Raw genomic sequence first — 21,820 nt, 5'->3', positions numbered from 1 at the left:
CAATCAGTCGGTTTTTTCTTTACCCAACAACAACAACATCATCATACTTGCCCCGGGGCTGGAAGATCGCTCCCTAATGATGTGCGAACAGTCATCGTTAGGATTATGTTTTTCCGACACTTTTCAATGGCCAAGCGGAATTCTCGCAAATAGCAACTTGTTGATCTCTAACCTTTCATGTCGTTCCATCAAACCGGTTACGGTGGTCCGATCCGCGATGGGAGACCGGATGAATTCGACGCATCACATTACAACCTGCCCAACCATATGGGAAAAAGGTGCAATTTGTAATTGTAATTTTACATCCGTTGCTGCCATACCAGAGTTGGGTGTTGATTGTTCCCTGTTCAGGTGTCCAATTGAATGTATATGAGGTGGAAATAACTGTAAAGCTTGACGGTTCTAGGTAACAATCTAAACATACCAATTGTCCCATTTCTCCGCTTTCAAATGAATCTCAAATTGCAAATTATGAAAAAATAAACTTTGACAGTAGAAAGTCCCTCTCACTAAGAATAAGGTGTACCGATTAACGGACCACACATGAAGGAACCTTACAAACATTAATATTCACTCACTCAACCGACCTCAACTCGGCAAATCATTAATCTTCACTTATTCCAGCCGGCTTACCATTCCGCATGTGTAAGATGGTAATTGGCTTAATTTACACGTGGGTTTGCATGTCAGACTGAAATGGGGAAGTGTTTAAGGGCTTAATGTCTGCGGTTTCACATTTTAACCCGTATGTGTCTGATGTTGGAAAGTAAACTTGTAAACTGCTCGTTTTTGTCATAAACGGACAAATTAGCTTCTACTTTCTTGTTATGCTTCAGAAAAAAATAACACGGGAATTGTTTTTTGAATTTTACCATTTCCCTAAAATCAATATTTGGTAACCAAGAGAACGAATAGATGAGCGTCTGAAGCCGAATAACGAAATAGTCAACATTATTGAAATACAGTGTTAACAAAGGAGATCATAAATTGCTTCCCTGCGGAATCAATGCACTTTTGTCCAACTTAGCTCAAATAATCAATAAAAAATGTAGTACAAAATGCTATTGAGAGCAGCCTTCTTGCCTGCTAGAGCCTTCTAGCCTGCTAGAGCCTTCTAGCCTGCTAGAACCTTCTAGCCTGCCAGAGCCTTCTAGCCTGCTAGAGCCTTCTAGCCTGCTAGAGCCTTCTAGCGAGCCTTCTAGCCTGCTGGAGCCTTCTAGCCTGCTGGAGCCTTCTAGCCTGCTGTAGCCTTCTAGCCTGCTGGAGCCTTCTAGCCTGCTGGAGCCTTCTAGCCTGCTGGAGCCTTCTAGCCTGCTGGAGCCTTCTAGCCTGCTGGAGCCTTCTAGCCTGCTGGAGCTTTCTAACCTGCTGGAGCCTTCTAGTCTGCTGGAGCCTTCTAGCCTGCTGGAGCCTTCTAGTCTGTTACAGCTTCTAGCATACTCTTTTCCTCCTTTCATCATTTCCACTTTTCCTTTTTTCCTCCTTTCAAATAGCCATCAACTAAAAAGTTCCACAAAGCTGAACAAAGACAAGTTTTGGATCTCTGTTCTTCTGTTCCTCTGTTCCTCTGCTACTCTGTTCCTCTGTTCCTCTGTTCCTCTGTTTCCTCTGTTTCCTCTGTTTCCTCTGTTTCCTCTGTTTCCTCTGTTTCCTCTGTTTCCTCTGTTTCCTCTGTTTCCTCTGTTTCCTCTGTTTCCTCTGTTTCCTCTGTTTCCTCTGTTTCCTCTGTTTCCTCTGTTTCCTCTGTTTCCTCTGTTTCCTCTGTTTCCTCTGTTTCCTCTGTTTCCTCTGTTTCCTCTGTTTCCTCTGTTTCCTCTGTTTCCTCTGTTTCCTCTGTTTCCTCTGTTTCCTCTGTTTCCTCTGTTTCCTCTGTTTCCTCTGTTTCCTCTGTTTCCTCTGTTTCCTCTGTTTCCTCTGTTTCCTCTGTTTCCTCTGTTTCCTCTGTTTCCTCTTTTCCTCTGTTCCTCTTTTCCTCTTTTCCTCTTTTCCTCTTTTCCACTTTTCCTCTTTTCCTCTGTTTCTCTTTTCCTCCTTTCCTCTTTTCCTCTTTTTCTCTTTTCCTCTTTTTCTCTTTTCCTCTTTTCCTCTTTTCCACTTTTCCTCTTTTCCACTTATCCTCTTTTCCTCTGTTTCTTTTTTCCTCCTTTCCTCTTTTCCTCTTTTCCTCTTTTCCTCTTTTCCTCTGTTCCTCTTTTCCTCTTTTCCTCTTTTCCTCTTTTCCTCTTTTCCTCTTTTCCTCTTTTCCTCTTTTCCTCTTTTCCTCTTTTCCTCTTTTTCTCTATTCCTCCTTTCGATTAGCAATCAAATAAAAAGTTTTACAAAGTTGAGACAAGTTTCAAAAATTTTGACTGTTCGAAATATTTTACACTCATTACCATGTAATTCCGGAATCGAAAGTTGGATCCGACTAAACTTTGTCAGCAGTTAAAAGGACTGTAGGACCTTTCATTTGAGTCCACATTCGTGAAAATTGGTTAGCCCTTCCCTGAGAGGTCTAGTTACATTCCGTAGTATTTTGAATAACCATTTGTTCTTCTTTTATTGATAACATTCTGCGTTCTTTCATAAAATCGAATCGAAAAATTTATAAATGTGAAATGAAGATTGTTCAAGGATCAAGTGCTGGTGATTTTCTTCGCTCCACTTCATACTCGGAGTATTTCACGGCGCTTTAAAAAATTTACAGTCTGATAATGATTAGTGCTGTGTGGAATTTGCCAAAAGAGAATCGCAAGTTGACATTTATCGCAGAAAATCGATTTGATGATTCTCATACTAGGTTGCAATATTTCAAAACCCTTGTGTGGAGCTTTCACATACATTTTCATAAACACAACTTATACAAAGGTTATATGCATATAGTTAGAATAAGCGGCAACAGTAAAACGATTCTATCGCAATTTTCAACTGCCCATGTAGAACCGGATCGCGAAACGAGAATAAGCGACCGTTTGTTGCTTCAGAGAGAATCCCCACAGCAGCGTGGTAACCTTTGATTCTCACACAGATCATCGAGAGAAATTCGCTCTCGCACTGGTGTCTATTCTATGTTAAATGAACCATGCCGGTTTTTTGTTGCTGTGATGATATCCGTCTCTCTTTGATGGCACTGATTGAATCGTGTGAAGAGTTGCTGGTGAGCGTTTTTTGATACGAAATCACCAAATCAATCTCAAAATTAATTTATCGCACCGCTCATGTCAATTTTAGATAGATCGAACATTTTTTTATATAATATGAAGAGAGAAATATATTCGACGAACTCAAATACTTGATGAAAACTCGTACAGCAGATATTTATCAACAAATTTAGAGTACTAGCCAACTTTTAAATAGAGAGGAATCACTGTGCGATGGGACGAATGAGGGCTAACCAAATGATACTGCTTCTCCACGAAGGAAAAGAGGCATCGAATAGACCCAGAAAAAAGCACAGAAACATAAATGACATGTATTAAGCAGTAAACCCCTCTAACATCATTACTTGAAAACGGATGGCACGATTTAGGTCATAATATGGATCTATACTGGAATCAATATCAAACCTATCCGAACCCCCATATGTGATTTCATCGACTGTATTACAGCCCCTGCGCGTAACGCCACCAGCACACCAGCAGGGATCTGTGCAAAACGCAGTCGTTCCAAGCGAAACGCCTCAGGCAGACACCGGTTGCTGAGATCCCATAAACAAACAACCGGCCAATGCTAAACCATTGCCCATGGCAACCTGCTGATCGGACGCGTCGAGGCGTGTGCCTAAGCCCGAGTGATGATTGATTGATATGGTGGATTGATTGCTGTCTCCTATCGCCACCCCAGGAAGTTAATTTATTAACTCTATCCGTCGATTATCCGCTAACATTATACGTACGGGTTAGTTTGAAGGCTCTACGTCAGCAGCACGGCACTATGCCACTCTATCAGTAATAAAGTTACTGCAATAATTAATTAGTGAACATCGTTAAACACGGTTATTAACAAATGGGTAAAATCAGATCGAAAGGTGATTCCGATTTCACCAAGTACGGTCGGGAAGTCTGCCGATGACCACACGCGCCTAGCATATGCATTATGATGAGGGGCTAGAGAGCAAATAAAGAAAAAAAATGATGGCTTGCTGTCTAGCCATCAATTAATTTTGCATGATTGTGATTCTACGCTATTAACCTTATCTAAAAAACGATCCAGTTCAGCTATTAAACAGAAAAAGGCGCGAAAGGGGACTGGACCAAGGTTTGTTTTACTAATTATGCAAATGTGGCAAAAATTACCGGAGTTTCGCAACATTAAGTGACCGGCAGCTTTACCTAAATTTGGAGGGCCAACGGAAATCCATTTCGATTGTTTCGAACATTTACAAAAAGCTTCGCTTACAGTCTTCCTGATATTAAGCGAAAAAACAAGTGCAATGAATTAGGTCGAAACGTCTAATTTTCCGTTTTCTTCTTCTCCTGCAGGTTGGCCTAGCCCCGACCAAGTACCACTACTATCCCCACAACCAGCACATCTACTTCCTGCCGGAATGTGCGATTCAGCAGGTGAGTATCTGCCGCAAAAAGTGTAAGGTGCAAAAACCAACCGGAGTCTACACCGGAGCCTAATAACTAGGACCATAAGTTCCGAAAGTATTCCGCCAAGAGTACATAATTTGTTTCGTTTTATTCGGCGTTTAGGCGTTAGGCCTAGGCTAAACCGGCCGCTCTCGCCGGGGCAGTTATAATTAGGGTTTCATTGCAAAGCTCCGGACCAGCTGGTCCATTGTAAGCTAAATCAAAGCTACCGAAAAAGTGAATCAAGTTGATATACGGGTCGCGAAAGAGATCAGTCAGTCGGGTTTTTTTCCCCCAAACTACGGTTCAGATCACAAATTGCCAGTTTAAAATTAGGTTAGTAGGAAACCGTCGGACATGTGTTGGAATAACTGTAAACAGTAGGGCCGAATCGAATTTGATTTTATTACTAGTAGCACCTAAAAAAAACTAAGCAACATTCTGATCTCAACTTCACAGGTCTGCAACGCGGTCTACGTACGGCTCAACTACACCCAGCCCCTGTGCGCCTGTCCTCCACGGTAAGTTTTATGAAAATCATTTTAGAAACCGTTCACAACTATGTCTAGTCATCCGACATAAAAAAAAACAAAATAGGGAAGGCTAATTTGACTGTTCTTGAACTTCTGGCCAATCTCGGAACGTGATTGACCGTTTAACGTTTGTCTGACTCGTAATAGAAGATAAGAGCCACGTGCTTTCGTGGGAAACTTCATTATTTCATAACTAGTTGATTGAGGTTCGCAAATCATTTTTGGTCAACCAACGGATATTTAATTTCGTGTGCTGATTTATAACCATAACTGTAATAGTAAGAACACAAACGCAGAAGAAAATGCATAAAATGATAATTCATGGAATTGACTCAGCGACAATCTGGCACCCGACATACAACTGAGCTCATCGAACAGAAGGCCTCCGCCGACCCTGGAACAATAACAGTACTGACTGATGATATTTGTAAGTCTAAATTTCATTATCTATCATTTCGCCTGTTTAATTTCAAGTCAAGGTGGATCTACTGATAGAAAATCGCCAATCGTAGTTGGCGGCCCATTGTAAATAAAATTTGTACCAATAAAACCGAAGAAAATGTGAAAGGTGATAATAAATGGAACGATTCAGCAACAAACTACTATCTGACAGCACAACACACTTAGAAAACAATGTGAAAATTTACGTATTCTGAGTATAAAAACGTGATTAATCCACCTAGCAGTGAGATGACACCTTTTTTTATCAATCCGCATATGTTTTTTGCATGGATATTCTTCGGTGTATTAGTTCTCATTATTTTAATTATCGTCGTTTTAAACGGCAAATTGAGATGTTGATCACTCATTACCATGTAATGTCGAAACTGCAAATTGTATCGAATTTCAATCCTAACTTGTGAAAATCGATTTGAACATTCCATGAGATGTCGAAGTAAGTTCCACTTTAAAGTTTTTCGTCATTATTTATGGTACTTCCAGAGCTGGTATTCAGGAACTAGCATAACCCAAAATGATTCGAATGACCATAGATTAATACGCCAAACAATTTACATCTTATATATCGGTATGAACTTTAAAAACTCATCATCTGTAATTCCAGAATCGGATAAAATTCACCAATTTTGTATCTTAAGTCCTTTAATTTGAATTTTTGTTTTTGAAGTTTGATTTGGCCTTTTTGATAAAATGGTTGAGCTTTGAGAAACGATTCGATACTGGAACCGGAATTCTAAAATCGGTGTAACCGAAATCAGTTCAATTCACCTGAGGAGTGTGTAAACATCTTTGAGAAATTGTAGTGCGAATTAAAATTTGGGGGTACATTCCGAATCCAAGAACGAATACCGCTTAAACTGAAATAAATTTATTTGGTAACCGACTATTCAAATCTGCAAACCCGATAAACCTGATTAATTTATGTGAAATGGACATTTTTATACTAATCATCCCGTATCTCCTAAACCGGCAGTCGGATCTAACTAAAAAGTAAGATGTTTTATAGGATTTTAAGACCTCTCATTGGAATCATAGATGATTCTTAGATTTCATTCGAATCTTAGATCGGTTCAGCCATCTACGAGAAAAATGAATTTCATTATTTTAATTTCGTTTCCCATATCATCCTGTGGTTCCGCAATCAGAAGTCGGATCCAAACGTAATTCAGGAACCTTGTTTGGGAGTATACTACTTTTCATATGAATCTGAGTTTGTAGAAAACGGTTTATCACACACGCATTTGCTGATCTCGACGAACTGAGTCGTATGGTATATGGAAGTTATGTTCTTCCAGCATTTATTGCTGTAAGTAGTTTAAATCAATATAATTATGGAATTACTTTCAACTCGAAAATGCTGATATCATCTGGTTTACGTATGCCATATTATGTTGCCAAAAACGAACCGTGCTAAAATCGGTCCGAGGCAAATTGTCATGAAAAAGTATGCTGTACACAGTCTGTTTGGTACTTAGAAACAATTGTATGTAACAATATAAAAAATCGTGTTTCATGTTGCTCCCAAGCATTGCTTTGTCATACAGCGCTCAAAACTCCTACTGCAGGAATAGGGGGAAAAGTCGCTTATACAAAAATGTCGATATCTCCGTTGAAAATGGATGGATTTTATCAATCTATGGCTTGTTGGATAGCTATTACCGTGCGGAATCTAAGTCTGGAAACATATTCTGTTTTCAAGGTCTAGTGTGACAGATACTGTCAAAAAACTAAAAAAATTGATATAAAACTCAAAAAGTAAACATCCGATCTCAAAACCATTCAATAGCGTTCTGGGTGACGGGGTCATTTGCGACTAGTTTGATCAAAATCGGTCCAGCCATCTCTGAGATCTCGATCTCTTAGTTGACAACACACATACAGACACATGTTGATCATTTTTCGAGATAAATGAAAGTCGAAAACATTGGAACAGTTGTTGAAAGTTCGGCACATACTGGAGAATGGTTCATTGTACCCATAATTTGTTCTTGCTATAGGTAATCTGAGAAAGGGGTGGGAACGTAGATTACGTCGATGAATGTCGAGATTAATCAACTGCAAAAGCTCGGGACAGTCGATATGTGAATGAAGTAAATCAGCAACGAAAGTTGCCTTGGAGATATTTCGAGGAACAAATAACCGATCCAAGTCAATAAGCTTACAGCGATCGATATAACTAGAAAGATTAGCAGGATCTCTCCAAGGTAGGTTACGCAGGGCAAATCTAACAAATTTATGCTGAATGGCTCCAATCCGCTCTATGTCGATTTGATAATGAGGTGACCAGACAACAGCTGAATATTCAAGTGTCGAGCGGACTAAAGAACAATATAATGCTTTTAGACAATGTACATTGACAAAGCTCTTGGTGATGCGGAAAACGAAACCTAAAAGCTTGGAAATCACATAGTCGATATGACTTTTGAAATCTAGCTTGATATCGAGAATGTTACCTAGATCTTTAACGATAGACTCACGTTTAAGTACATTCTGCGAAATGTACTTGGCGTACCTAATTAACGAGTGTTTGCGAGTAAACGACATAACGGAACATTTCGAGGCATTTAAAACCATTTTATCGCTAATACACCAGTTCACAAATATATCAAGCTGTGACTGCAAAAATATGGTGTCGTCAGGTGATTTTATTGGATAATATAGTTTAAAATCATCTGCGAAAGATAGTTTGTGGCATTTCAATATAAAATTGAGATCGTTGAGGTAGAGCAAGAATAAAAATGGAAGGAGAAATCAGTATATATAGCGTCAACTTATCGACGTGCTTGTAGACATCGAATAATGAAGGATGTGTAAGATAATAAGTTCGTTGAGGTTGATCGATTTGGCATAAAACCGTGTTGACTTTCAGAGATGTAGTTGTTGCAGTTATGCGTAACGAACTCGAGAACAATAATTTCAAGTAATTTGGATACGGCGCATAGTGCGGCTATCCCACGATAATTAGAAACATCAGATTTGTTTCCCTTCTTGAACACAGGGAAAATGAATGATTTCTTCCAGATGTCGGGAAACGTTCCTGAATTAAGTGATAAGTTGAACAGTATCAATAGTGGAATTAATAGGCTGCTCGAGCATTTTTTTAATACTAAAGAGGGAATTCCATCCGGACCAGCATTCGAGGATGATTTCAATTTAGAGCACGCTTTTGCAATCATAGTATCAGTAATTAAAGGGTGCGGGCCAATTGGAGAACGACGAGGAACGTTGATAATAGCTTTGGATATTTGATCATCGGATAAGATTTCGTGCGAAAATACACTGCTAAAATGTCGTTGAAATAGGTTACAAATATCAATTAAAGCCGATGATTCAGTATCGCCAAGAAACATCTGGTTTGGTAGTCCTGTTTCTTTCCTCTGTTCGTTCACATGATTCCAGAAGCGTTTCGGGTTTATTCTTAGATTATTTTGTATACGAAGAAGATGGTTTTGATGTAATATTTTGTTCAATCGTTCATAGTGGCTGTTAAGGTGCTTATAATGAGATCGTAATTGGATCGAGGGACGCTTAGTTGATTTTCTCAGCGCAGACCGCTTAGCGCGCTTATAACGTTTCAATGTCATATTGGACCATGGAGGATGGACCGATTCTCGTCGAATTTTTTTGGGTATAAATTGTTCGATGGAGTACGACATTACACGGGTAAAAATCCATTGCCGGTACCATGATTAAAAATCATGAAATCATGAATCATGTCTATCATGAATAATAAGTCATGATTACATGAGCAAAATGATTGGTATCATGCACAATAACACATCTTTCATGAAAATTTTCATGATAGCAATCATTTTGCTTATGAAATTTCATGAGAAGGCATGGTTCATGATTTCATGATTAAAAAATCATGGTACCGGTAATAGATTTTTATCCGTGTATATGAGACCATAACGTAGCAACGGAATTGCAATCGCTTTTAGAAAATAGGCTCATCCAATTCAATGATAGAATCGAAGTTTCCATTTTTAAAGTCGTAGTAAGTGGTTTCAGAGGTTTTACTGAATACAGTTGGTGAATGTTCCGGTATATTGAACAGATAAGGGGGGTGATGACGACACAATTTAACTAGTGGCGAAGGTGCGATGGTTATGGAAAAATTCATGACTGGCAAAGCATAGATCTAGGAGGCGATTGTTACTGTTGTACTTATCGTTCAACTGAACTAGACCAGCAGTGTTATAATCATCGAGCAGTCGTACTGAAGTCTGCGATTTTGTAGTGCACGTAGCATCCGGATAGAGATAATCGCAAGAACCTCGAATCCATTTAATACCGGGTTGATTGAAATCCCCCAAGATAACGATTTTATCATTTAAACGCATAGTATCGCTTATCAATGAAAGTGAACTCAAGTGCTGTTCGATCAGGTCTAGATCATTCACGCGATCAGGAGGGAGGTAAAGCACACACAAGTATAGCGTAAAATTAGGGAACGTGATAGCGATCCAAATGTGCTCGACATTGTCGCAGTTCAAGGTAGGCACCAAACGAGAATTGAATTTTGAGCGACAGGCAATCAAGATTCCACCGCCGCTCTTTTTGCAACTATTTCGACAGTTACGGTCCTGCCGGTATACGGAGTAAAAACGATCGAAGATCTGCATGTTTAATGTACTCTCATTCAGCCAGGTTTCCGTAAAGGCATATACACTAAGGTCTCTTTTTACACGGGGGTTACGTACCGTGTCAAAAAAATCCGTGTAAATGAGAACCGTGTTAATTGCGGAAACCGTGCAAAAAAAAACCGCGTGGAAAATTTGACGTAATAATTCCAAAAACCGTAGATTTGATTATTTGTTTGTTTTGTTTTGGATAAAATGTAACTTTTGATAATTTGAAGGGGGAAAAAGCTTATTTTTTAACCCCCAAATTCATGCAGTTTGCACATAACTGTGAAAATGTAACTGTTTTTTCACAATAAAAACAGCCTGAGATTACGAGAAGGGTTCAGTCATACTTGATAAAACACATTGGATGATAAATTAAAATTAGAACACTTAGAAAACGCGTTGCAAATTACGACAAGAAAATTAATCTAACTTGCTCATGCCTTCTGTATAATGCATTCAGTTTAAAAAAAAACGAAAATACTTTAAAATTAGAACGTTCGACTAAAGAAGTGCTAGTAATACCACCAATAAACACTTTCACTACAAATCAAGCTTAAGAATCAGTTCTTTTCAATTCCGAAGGTGCGATGTGTAGTAAATACTAAGGATCTTAACAGTCATTTTCAACTGAGTGGGAAGATATGGGTATTGGATGAAGATCTATGCACGCAGAGACAGAATTAAAGGGGATGAATTCATAGAGATGAATATAAATCTAATTAGAAAAGGTATTACTATGTGTAACGCTCGTATAATTTTTACGAAAAACAGTACATTTGGCGTAAAAATCAAAGAAATACAGTACATAGACTTTGAAAATACAGTACATTTTACAGTACGCTTTTTTTCCTAAAAATAGTTAATAAAAAACAAAAGCAAATAAATTTGATCAGCATCTTACGAGGAAAACAGATTGAAAAAATGACATGCGAATACAACTATGTAATGAAAACCGCGAAAAAGCCACCGCAGAGATGGGACTCGAACCCGTAGCAAGCCAAATAGGGGTAAATCGTTTTGCCTATTAAACTATCCTGCATGTTTCGCTTGATTGTTGTGACGCGCTCTGAACAAGAATTATTAATAAAAAAATTTGTGTGTGTTGTTGTTGTGTTCTCATTCACATTCGTCACAGATCGAAATTCGATGCGTTGAAGACTTAAAATTCTGTATTAAATTTTAGTATGAAAAATACAGTACATTTCAGTGTATAAATTAAAAGTACAAATTAAAATACAGTAGATTTGAGGGTAAAAAACAGTACACAGTATTTGAGTCGAAAATACAGTACAATACTGTAAAATACTGTACGGATACGAGCGTTAACTATGTGTCATGCTGAAGCAACTCATTTCATAGGCGTATATCATAATACTACTAGAGCTATATCATTCAAATGGGTATGAAATACTGTACTGCTCGATATGCTGAAGAGTTGAAGTAAATTTGACTAGTTCTTCAACGCTCCGAAATTCTCGATGATATCAATCAGCATCTTACGAGGACGATGCTGACATCATACACCACAACTGAGTGGAAGAGACGTTGTCGTGTAATTTACGAGAGGGGTTCAAGATCTGAAGACTGATTAATCATTTTATGGAACGACAGTCAATACTCCCGTCAATTGAATGAATGATTTTAGTTAACTTTCAAACTTTAAATTAACTCTCATAATCGTTTTCTTACAGACAACCTGTTCCCTTCTTTAAAATTTTTCTCAAAAAAAAACAAATGACGGTTCTTTTTAAACTCTCATCAGAAACCGAACCGTGTAAATAAAAACCGTGTTAATTCCGGAATCCGTGTAAAAAAGCCGTGTATAAAAAAACCGTGCGAAAAAAAAACGTGTAAAAAGAGACCTTAGTGTACATCGTATTCTGTGTCAGTACATGCAAGATGGTAGTCATTGATAGAACGGTTCATTCCCCCAATATTCTGGTAGTAAATATTCAAACCAGTGTCTCTGTGGATGTGCGGTGCGGAATCGGCGATAACGAGTTCATTATTGGAGTACGGGGGCAGTTTGACGAAAGAGACGTGAACCGGGTAGAAACAATCGTGGTGATTGGTTTTGTGTACTGGTTCTGTGCAGTTAATTAGATACAGTATTCATGTATTTTTAATTTAACGTGTTAAAACATGTAATTGGACTTTCTTGCATAAAAGGCGGAATATGTTTGGCACAGCTTTAAGCCATCCTTGTAAAACTCAGTAATTTAACGAATTACGTTTGGAAAAATTGAGTCATACGTGGATTTATGTCACTTGTAAATTTCATATTCACAGATAACAATGTTTTGAAAATTTATATCTCTTTTCAAGCACACACGGAACGACCGAAATTAACTCTGCGCCTAATTCGTATTACTGTTTTTGAATTAGTTGATTTCAACAACAAAATGTTAAAAGTAACTATAAAATTAGTTAAAATATAGAATTTACGTTGCTGAAAAAATCTCTTATTTTTAGAGAATGTGTTTAGTTGGAGAATATTCTGGACACAAACCAGCAATATTTCAATCCAACACGAAATTCTCATTGACAACTAATTTCGTTATTAAAATAAAAAAATTTGTTTCTATTCATCTATCACCATCATTACTGAAGGACAGAACAAACAACACAAAAATGAAATTGGTTTTTTTTAATAACTATTTATTGGAATATGAGTTAAAATTAAATTATTAAGATTTAAATTGGGTGTTCAACCACAAGTGGTGACTTTTCAGCCCTATTATATATATATTATATATAAAGGGTGATTTTTTAAGAGCTTGAGAACTTTTTTAAACAATAAAACGCATAAAATTTGCAAAATCTCATCGGTTCTTTATTTTAAACGTTAGATTGGTACATGACATTTACTTTTTGAAGATAATTTCATTTAAATGTTGACCGCGGCTGCGTCTTAGGTGGTCCATTCGGAAAGTCCAATTTTGGGCAACTTTTTCGAGCATTTCGGCCGGAATAGCCCGAATTTCTTCGGAAATGTTGTCTTCCAAAGCTGGAATAGTTACTGGCTTATTTCTGTAGACTTTAGACTTGACGTAGCCCCACAAAAAATAGTCTAAAGGCGTCAAATCGCATGATCTTGGTGGCCAACTTACCGGTCCATTTCTTGAGATGAATTGTTCTCCGAAGTTTTCCCTCAAAATGGCCATAGAATCGCGAGCTGTGTGGCATGTAGCGCCATCTTGTTGAAACCACATGTCTACCAAGTTCAGTTCTTCCATTTTTGGCAACAAAAAGTTTGTTAGCATCGAACGATAGCGATCGCCATTCACTGTAACGTTGCGTCCAACAGCATCTTTGAAAAAATACGGTCCAATGATTCCACCAGCGTACAAACCACACCAAACAGTGCATTTTTCGGGATGCATGGGCAGTTCTTGAACGGCTTCTGGTTGCTCTTCACTCCAAATGCGGCAATTTTGCTTATTTACGTAGCCATTCAACCAGAAATGAGCCTCATCGCTGAACAAAATTTGTCGATAAAAAAGCGGATTTTCCGAATGGACCACCTAAGACGCAGCCGCGGTCAACATTTAAATGAAATTATCTTCAAAAAGTAAATGTCATGTACCAATCTAACGTTTAAAATAAAGAACCGATGAGATTTTGCAAATTTTATGCGTTTTATTGTTTAAAAAAGTTCTCAAGCTCTTAAAAAATCACCCTTTATATATATATATATATATATATATATATATATATATATATATATATATATATATATATATATATATATATATATATATATATATATATATATATATATATATATATATATATATATATATATATATATATATATATATATATAACATTCTCATCTGCAGAATCTTGCACAACTTTGGTTTGCCAAGATTGAGTTAAATCCCTATGGGTTCTTTTCTCAACAAAAAAAAAAGAAAAAAAATTAGGCCCAAGTTTGAATTTTTTTTATTTGTTTAATAACTTTTAACTTTTTTCGTGAAACTTTAAAAGTTGTTTTATGGAATCGTCTATTTGAAAGCTAAGGAAAAGACGCACATTTCATGTCTTGAACAAATTTTTGTATCTTTATTAGATTCTACAGTACAGGCTGTTGAAAAAAGGCTCTTTTTTGTAAACGCGAAACTTCGAAATATCATATCTCGAAATTTCCCCACGTACCTTACTGATATAAAAAAATATGTGTCGAATATTTTCGAGTTCTTTACCGAAAAAAAATAGTTGGATGGAAAAAAAATTTTGGGTGGCTGATTTTGCATGGAATGCCCCATCATATGATTATGTTTTACTTTCGATGTGTCTCCAACCTCCTTTATCATTCTATGATAAAAAAAAAAGTACGAGTCCCAGCATTCAGCATAAAAGCAACGGTGAGTTGAATGATTTGCGGTACGGATTGCTCCACCATCCCCCGTACTCTCCAGACCTGGCTCCCAGCGATTATTATTTATTTACAAACCTTAAAAGGTTTCCCCGGGGAAATAAATTTTCGTCGAATGCTGAGGTCCCTCTTGGAATGGTATAAGTTACGAGAAGTCAAGTACGTACTTCGAAACTAATTATTCTGAAATAAACAACTGTATTGGTAATTTGTGTTTTTTTTTCGCTGATATTCTTTTGACGCTCGAAATTGAACGTGGGCAGGCTTTAAAAAATTCTGTGCAATGACCATTTCGGCGAAATTACTCAATTGTTGAAATGACCCGCCCCGTCAATAAAAACGTAGGTAAACAATGATCAACAAAAATCATCATAGATCAATTTGGAAACGCCGACTTGAGTTGTGGATCGAACATGTAAAAAAGTCCAGACATACAAGTACAAGTTGTTTGAGCACATTTTACATGCCGAAAAATTGAATCAAAATATAAACCAAACCAAACAATAGCACATTCCTTCTGTTGACATCCATTCGAGCCATGACATAAAATAAAACAGTTGTCGAAAACAATTCCGAATGTAGCGTTCCATCGAAAACTGTGTCACCACCGGTGGCTGCACCGAGCCGTTCGCTGGCTGGCAACCCAACACGATCAGTACCGCCAATGATCCGCTCCGAGAACCGATCGCGTCACGCACTAGACCCGCCGACCTGATGGTCCACTTTTTTCTTCTTTCTTTCTTTGGTTTTACGACTTTTTTTCTTTCAAGATCGTCATCCCCATGTTTGTCCACGCCGCAGAAAAGCAACCCCGCTCGCTGCTCTGCCCCGATCGGGTCAAACAACAACAAGGCTTTTCAATTAAAAATCTAATTACAATATTTTACCGTCCCTAATGGTATTGGGCTTGTTTCCAAGATCACCGCCCTTCTGCCACATCTCCACAATGCCGGAATGGAAGGGCGCGGATGCAACGTAATTTCTTGTTTCAGGGGTGGGCCGCCCTTGAGGAGAAAGAAAAAAAAATATATGGGAAGTCTTACCACTATTTTTTATATTTTGTGCGGTTGCATCTGTTCTACCGAAGGGGATATCTTTTATGTTTCTCCTGGTCGTGATCTCAGTCGCGTCTTTCACCATCGTCTTGGACTGCGTTGCGCATGGCCTGCTGTGCAGTTCAGTTGTTCAATTGTGTTCATGGTAGGTGGCCGCTTCGCCATCTTCCTTACATGGTTACACGAATAAGTCCCTCCCCCGCCCCCCTCGATTCCAATCGCTGTGTACCACCCGACAACAATCAGACACCGCACCGACAGACCGACCGACGAACAATCAAATAAAGTATGTCTCTCTGCTTGGCAATGATTTTGTTGGGTTATTTCCGGACAATAATCGTACTTCAGAATCACACGACGCAGTAACATCTGATCAATCCTGATGGGCATCGCCATCCAACCGAATGGCGGTAGCCAGACCCGGAGGCGATCCTGATGTGGTAGGTCCCAGCGATTTGCACCACATCTTCCGCATATTTTCTGATATGCAGAACGAACGAACCGTCTGCTTTCGTGATAATAAAGCTTCCAATAATGACGACGATCAGCAGGTTCGGGGTGCGGTAGGTTTTCCGTACACGATCGGGTCATGTTTGCAAACACAGAATCGTGATGGTTACATAAGTTCTTCCCGCTGGAGTACTACAACCGTTGTATTTACACAGGGCCGAGGGAACGTTGCTAATGAATATTGATTTTCGTAAGGAACCCACGGCCACCCGCCGTAATCGGAGGTTTTGTAAAGGGCTTCCAATTCGTTATTAATTTGATTCGTGGTAGACTACTTACGACTTACTAAACCATAACTTCTGTTGAGTTATACATAAATAGATTAAATTCTTTACATTTAAATGTATGAAAAGAAGTTTTTGCCTTTCTCCAGAGATCGGTAATAGATTGGCTCGAGAAACCGACTTTTGATTGGTGCTCCGGAGAACCCTAGGTTTTTATACAGTTCGAACGAGATCGGAATATGTTTGTGTCTAATTTTTCTCTCCCCACAATTTTCTCGGAGATGGCTGAATTGATTTTAACAAACTTAGACTCGTTTGAAATCTGTTTTTGGGTTGTGAATCAAGTTCGAAGTTCAAGTGGCTCTCACTTTCGGTTCCGGAAATATATTGGTATAAGTGACGTAACCGACAAAACGTTCTTTTTTTTGCTCCGTCACAAATTTATTTGAGATGGCTGAACCGATTTCTAAAAGCTTAGAGTTGTTTAGAAGCTATTAGTAGGACTTTGATTAAATCTGAAGTTCAAATGACTGTGACTTCTGATATAAGTGACTTATATCAACGCACTTTTTTCTTCAGGCACGATTTTTTTTTGGGTTTGACTAAACCGATTTCAACAAACTTAGGCTTCTTTTAAAGCTACTATTAGATCATTGATCAAGGTTGAAGGTCAAATGGTTGTCACTTTCAGTTCCGGAGATATAAAGGCATGAGTGACGTAACCGACAAGACGCATTTATTTTTTCTCCGCTTAATTTTCCCCACCATGACTCAACCGATTATAACAAACTTAAGTTCATTCCAATGCTAGTATCGGCAAATAATAGCAAATTCTGATAACGAAGTAAGAATTGTCAAGTTATTTGCACTTATATATTTTTTCACATCAAGTTCCATGAACAATAGAGTACTTATTATACTCTTTTGTTCATGGAACTTGATGTGAAAAAATCTTCCAAGAGTGGGAAGGGGGGGGGGGGGGGTTTAAACCTCCAAACCCTCCTCCCTTCGTGTGCACGGGCCTGGTTTGAATGATTTCTAAATCCAAGATAGTTAGGTTCCAATTTCAAGATCGAAAATTTTCAATTTTTGACCGCCAGTTGGCAACAATTGCTCATATCCGATTTAGCTCCAATTTTGCATAATAACGTTAACCGTTTTGTTGGCACCCTAATGCACATGAGCTCTAGACTAATCAATAGTTGACTGTATGGGTGTTTCAAGACAAGCCATATCCAACACAAAATTTCTCGCACTGAAAATATCGCCAACGATCCATGAAAGAAACGTGAAACCATCAACTTTCCCCGGTATTCTAAATGGCGTACGTTTGTTACGCATGCGCTTGAGGAGGCCTACACCTTCTCATGTGATTTTCGGTCAAGATACAAGAATACCGTGCAAATCACTTGTTACCTATGACAATCAGATGGCCACATGTCAATATTGCCAAAAAGCTGTTCACTACGGTAAGCCATGTGATAAACCGGACAAGGAGACAACTATAGCAAAGGACAGCGGTGCTTCCTTCACACCAACCCCAGTACACCTGTGACAGTGTCACCAACAACAGGGAAGTATCCCCTTCAACGAAACCATCCAACGTAACCCCTATAGAACAAAGTATACCAGCTGCAGTTAACAGCTTACCATCCAACCAACCAGCAACAGCAAACAATGTACAACAAAGCGCATCTACAGCAACTAGCAACGAAATCAACAACAATACCACGGCAATGGATGACAAGACGAACCACGAACAAACTCCCCTCAATCCTCGCAGGAGGAAAATGGAAGCTCCTCTCCCCCTAGAAAAAGGGTGACAACGAGATCCAATACAAAAAAAAATTTATCTAAAAACTCGTCTAAATCGGCCACGTAAAGCTTGTACGCAAATAGGCCTGAATAAAATATCTTTTAAATAAAAAAAGATATAGCAAACACAGTTTCCAATTATTTATTCTTCGACTGTCGGTTACGTTCTTGAACAAAACTTTTGTGAAACATTTTCAACTGGAAAATAATCTGGAATTCTCATTATTTCATGAGGGAAGTTATTTTCTAATGGTTGTAAAGTTTTTAAAATCGGACATCTGGACGTTGAGATATAGCTAGCCAAAGTAAGCGTTCCAACATTTTTCAAAAGACTTTGGCTTACAATTTTTACATAACTTTAAACATACAACTCAGTTATCCATTACTCTTAGTACATTTTATTCCTGATACATTAACTTTTCTAACAATGATAAAATTGATGAAATCAGCCAAAAAAATTTTTACTGCTTTTAGTATTCAGCGTAACTTTTTCCTTTTAGGTATTCTGAGTGTTAATGGCAATTCTATAGGGGAAAGTAGGGAATTTCGAACAATTATTCTTCATCCGACATCGATCTATACGAAACTTCTGTCATCGTATTGTTATTTCAGCTTTATCCACACTTTTGCATAAAACTAAACAGATTAATGTCTTTAAGATCATTGCACTTCGAAAATTTGACTGAAATGAAATTTGACTATCTAACTCATGCGTAGCTATCGAAAAATGTCTGCAGCTTTAAACGAATTTATTTAGCGCTCAATTTTATTGAAGACGGTTGAATAGAATTCAACAAACTTAGGCTCATTTGAAAGCTGCCATTGGGCATTGATCAAATAGCTGTGACCAGTGGTTCCGGTGATATAATGGTATAAGTGACGTAACCGACAAAACGGATTGATTGATCATCTGTGTGGGTTTAGTGTTAAGCTATAAGCAGCTACTTACAAGAAGCTGCTTATCAAACAAAAAAAATAGTTGCTTAAAATCGCAATGTGATGTTTCGAACCAAGATATCGTAGATTCAAACTAAATATGCTTGATTCAAACTAGAGCTTGATTGTTCCAAACAAATGAAAATTTCTTCAGGAACCATTTGTTGTATCACACCAGAAATAAGGTGTTATTTTTGCTGATATCTTTTTGGCAACACTGTTTTAGACAGATCATGCGTGAATCGTGTCGTGTGCCATTTTCAAACTTGTTCAGTTTGATCTATAATTTAATCATGAATCTTGGAGCTGCCGCATCTGAGGTGAAGACCAGCCAGAAGCATTGCAAGAGCTACCAATGCATCCCAAAAAAGTCACTGTTTGGTGTGGATTATACGCCATTTTCAAACATTGCATTATATTGATCGTTCTATCGATTCCAATAAAGATTTCATCAATTTCTTCCATTTTTTTGTATTTGTTTTTTGACAAACAAATCCTATATCTCTTTAAAAATCACGCTTCATATTGTTAGACTTACCCGAAGTTTATTTATTTTTGAAATATTCATCTCTGTGTGTACCATTTTAAAGCAAAAAATTTGTCCCGATGCAATGGAACAATAATTGGTTGAAACAACTGAAGCATTTTTTTTATTACCCTGTAACTGTAACGTTTTATTACACATTTGAGAAACTGCTAGCACGATAAATAAAAAATGACTGTTTAGAGAAAAACAACAATCGATTAGTTGTACCAAATTTCAGCCAACCCAAATTCAGAAGCGTAGGGAATAGACTTATGAGTCGCATGCCTCTCGTTAGGTAGGTAAAGACTTCATAATCATGCATCCTTTACAGATGAAGTCAGCAATGTGTAAACCCCTTTGTAACTCCATTAGCTAATTACTAGCAAAATGCTGAAAACAGCCGAAACAATCATTTCAACGCAACGCAAATGCGAAGCAAAACATATTTTGACAGATCTCGTTTCGAAACAAGTCGAGCAGGCAAAAGAAATTGGATGGATTGCGTGGTAATGTAAAAATTGAACCATTCTCTAAGCTCGACCACCCATCCAACATTCGTCGAAACTATGATCGTTTTGGTTTAAATTGCATGTCCCTGCTAGTTAATGCGCCTCCACAATCTTATGTTCAAATCAGTCGTGAAAGTGTAAAAAAATCAAACGAAAACTTACACATTTGCCCCGAGCGAGAGAAAAATGCGCACGAACAAATCTTGAAATGTATACAAAAAAAATCACTTCACCACACAATCAACAAGACTCGATAGTTTTTCTCACGCTTCATTGTTGTTTACATTTATGAAGATTGTTTTCTGTGGTTGGGGAGGGCGTTGGAAGTTGGTCATCTCTTCTGCCACCCATTCTCACTGGACTCGACCACCTGGGTCCAGAGCGACATACGTGCGGCGTTGCGTGCAGCACTGTTCGATTTCTGGTGGGCATCAACGTCGCCTACTAGACCACGGAACGGAACGAGATGTTCGTTTTACACGCGGGCTACGCCAATCCATTGACGAATCGAGTAACCATGGCAAACTAGATTGCATTCATTCACACGAACCGACGAACAGACACAGACAGATGGACACTGGATAGGTGTTTGTTCATGATCGTGAAATTTAAACGTTGTTATTAAGCCGATTTATGAGCCCTCGATTTAGTACCATGATACATGGTAGCGCCGTTAGGACGGCTCATTTATCACGGTGCCGCCGAATACATACGCTTTGGCCACCACCACTAACTAGAGCCGGCGGCTATTGGGGCAATTATGCTCGAACGGACGAAGCTGGCCGTTGGGCGAGCCGCTAATTGCTAATCGTTTCCCCCATTACAGTTTGTCCGATTATTAAAAACAAAGTAACGAATAAAATGGGAACAGAAAAATGTGTAGGCGTACTCATATGAGTCATAAGGCGACTCTCAATCTGGAATAGTTGTCACTGCACTATTTTAAGTTTTTTTCAGAAGGTTCTCCCTCATAATGGCCCAATATTTTTCTTTTGGTCGCAGTCCCTGAGTGTCATCATCCGACTTGTACCACTCTAGTTCGTCATTTGTGTAGTGATATAAAGCCAAATCCGACCAGATGATAGTCACACCGTCGTGGGACTTCAGGAAAGAGAGAAATCGCTTTTGGAGATACTCTTCCAATGGACACCTGTCCATTCGTGGGACTTGCGGTAACGGAAGGTGTACTTCGCTTTCTGAAAGTACGAACTGCTTGCCAAATTAAGAACTTTTTCTCGAATTTCGACATCTTCTGTCTCCGGAGGTTCTCAGCAACAGCGCACTTATCGACTTTTGAACCGAGCCCCGGAGGGCCGAATGTCATATTCACCCAAAACTCTATTTACGTAATGACGGTACTTCGTAAATCGAATTATGACGTAAAAAAATTTAACGTTATTTGAAATTTTCAACGTAAAAAAAGTTTTCCCTATGTATGCGTATTATTGGATATGTATAACATAATGGATAACTATGGAACACAAATTATTAGTATTTGCAGGAAAAGGATGTTCTAAGTCGCAAGTATGGCGACTTCCGGTTCATCGATATTCGTTACAAACCATCAGAATATTGGTATTTTCGGAACTGGTTTGATGAGTACATGTTGGAAAACGATGATTGAGGTGATTCAGAATTCCAAGATGGCGACTTCCGGTTTAACCATATTTCTTGAAAACGCTTACAATATG

The 21,820-nt window shown here is 38.3% G+C and overlaps 1 protein-coding gene across 1 annotated transcript in view; it reads left to right on the top strand.

Moving 5' to 3' along the window:
- The window catches only part of LOC131432724 (myosin-G heavy chain), a 311,040-nt gene that overhangs the window by 274,920 nt on the left and 14,300 nt on the right, over nucleotides 1-21,820 (top strand). The window contains exons 3-4 of the mRNA XM_058599194.1: nucleotides 4,461-4,541; nucleotides 5,013-5,074. Coding sequence (XP_058455177.1) covers nucleotides 4,461-4,541; nucleotides 5,013-5,074 — 143 coding nt within the window. The remainder of the gene's footprint in view (nucleotides 1-4,460; nucleotides 4,542-5,012; nucleotides 5,075-21,820) is intronic.

This window comes from Malaya genurostris, chromosome 2 (genome assembly GCF_030247185.1).
Source record: "Malaya genurostris strain Urasoe2022 chromosome 2, Malgen_1.1, whole genome shotgun sequence".
NCBI lineage: Eukaryota > Metazoa > Arthropoda > Insecta > Diptera > Culicidae > Malaya > Malaya genurostris.
This window is presented reverse-complemented; position numbering and strand designations above follow the sequence as displayed.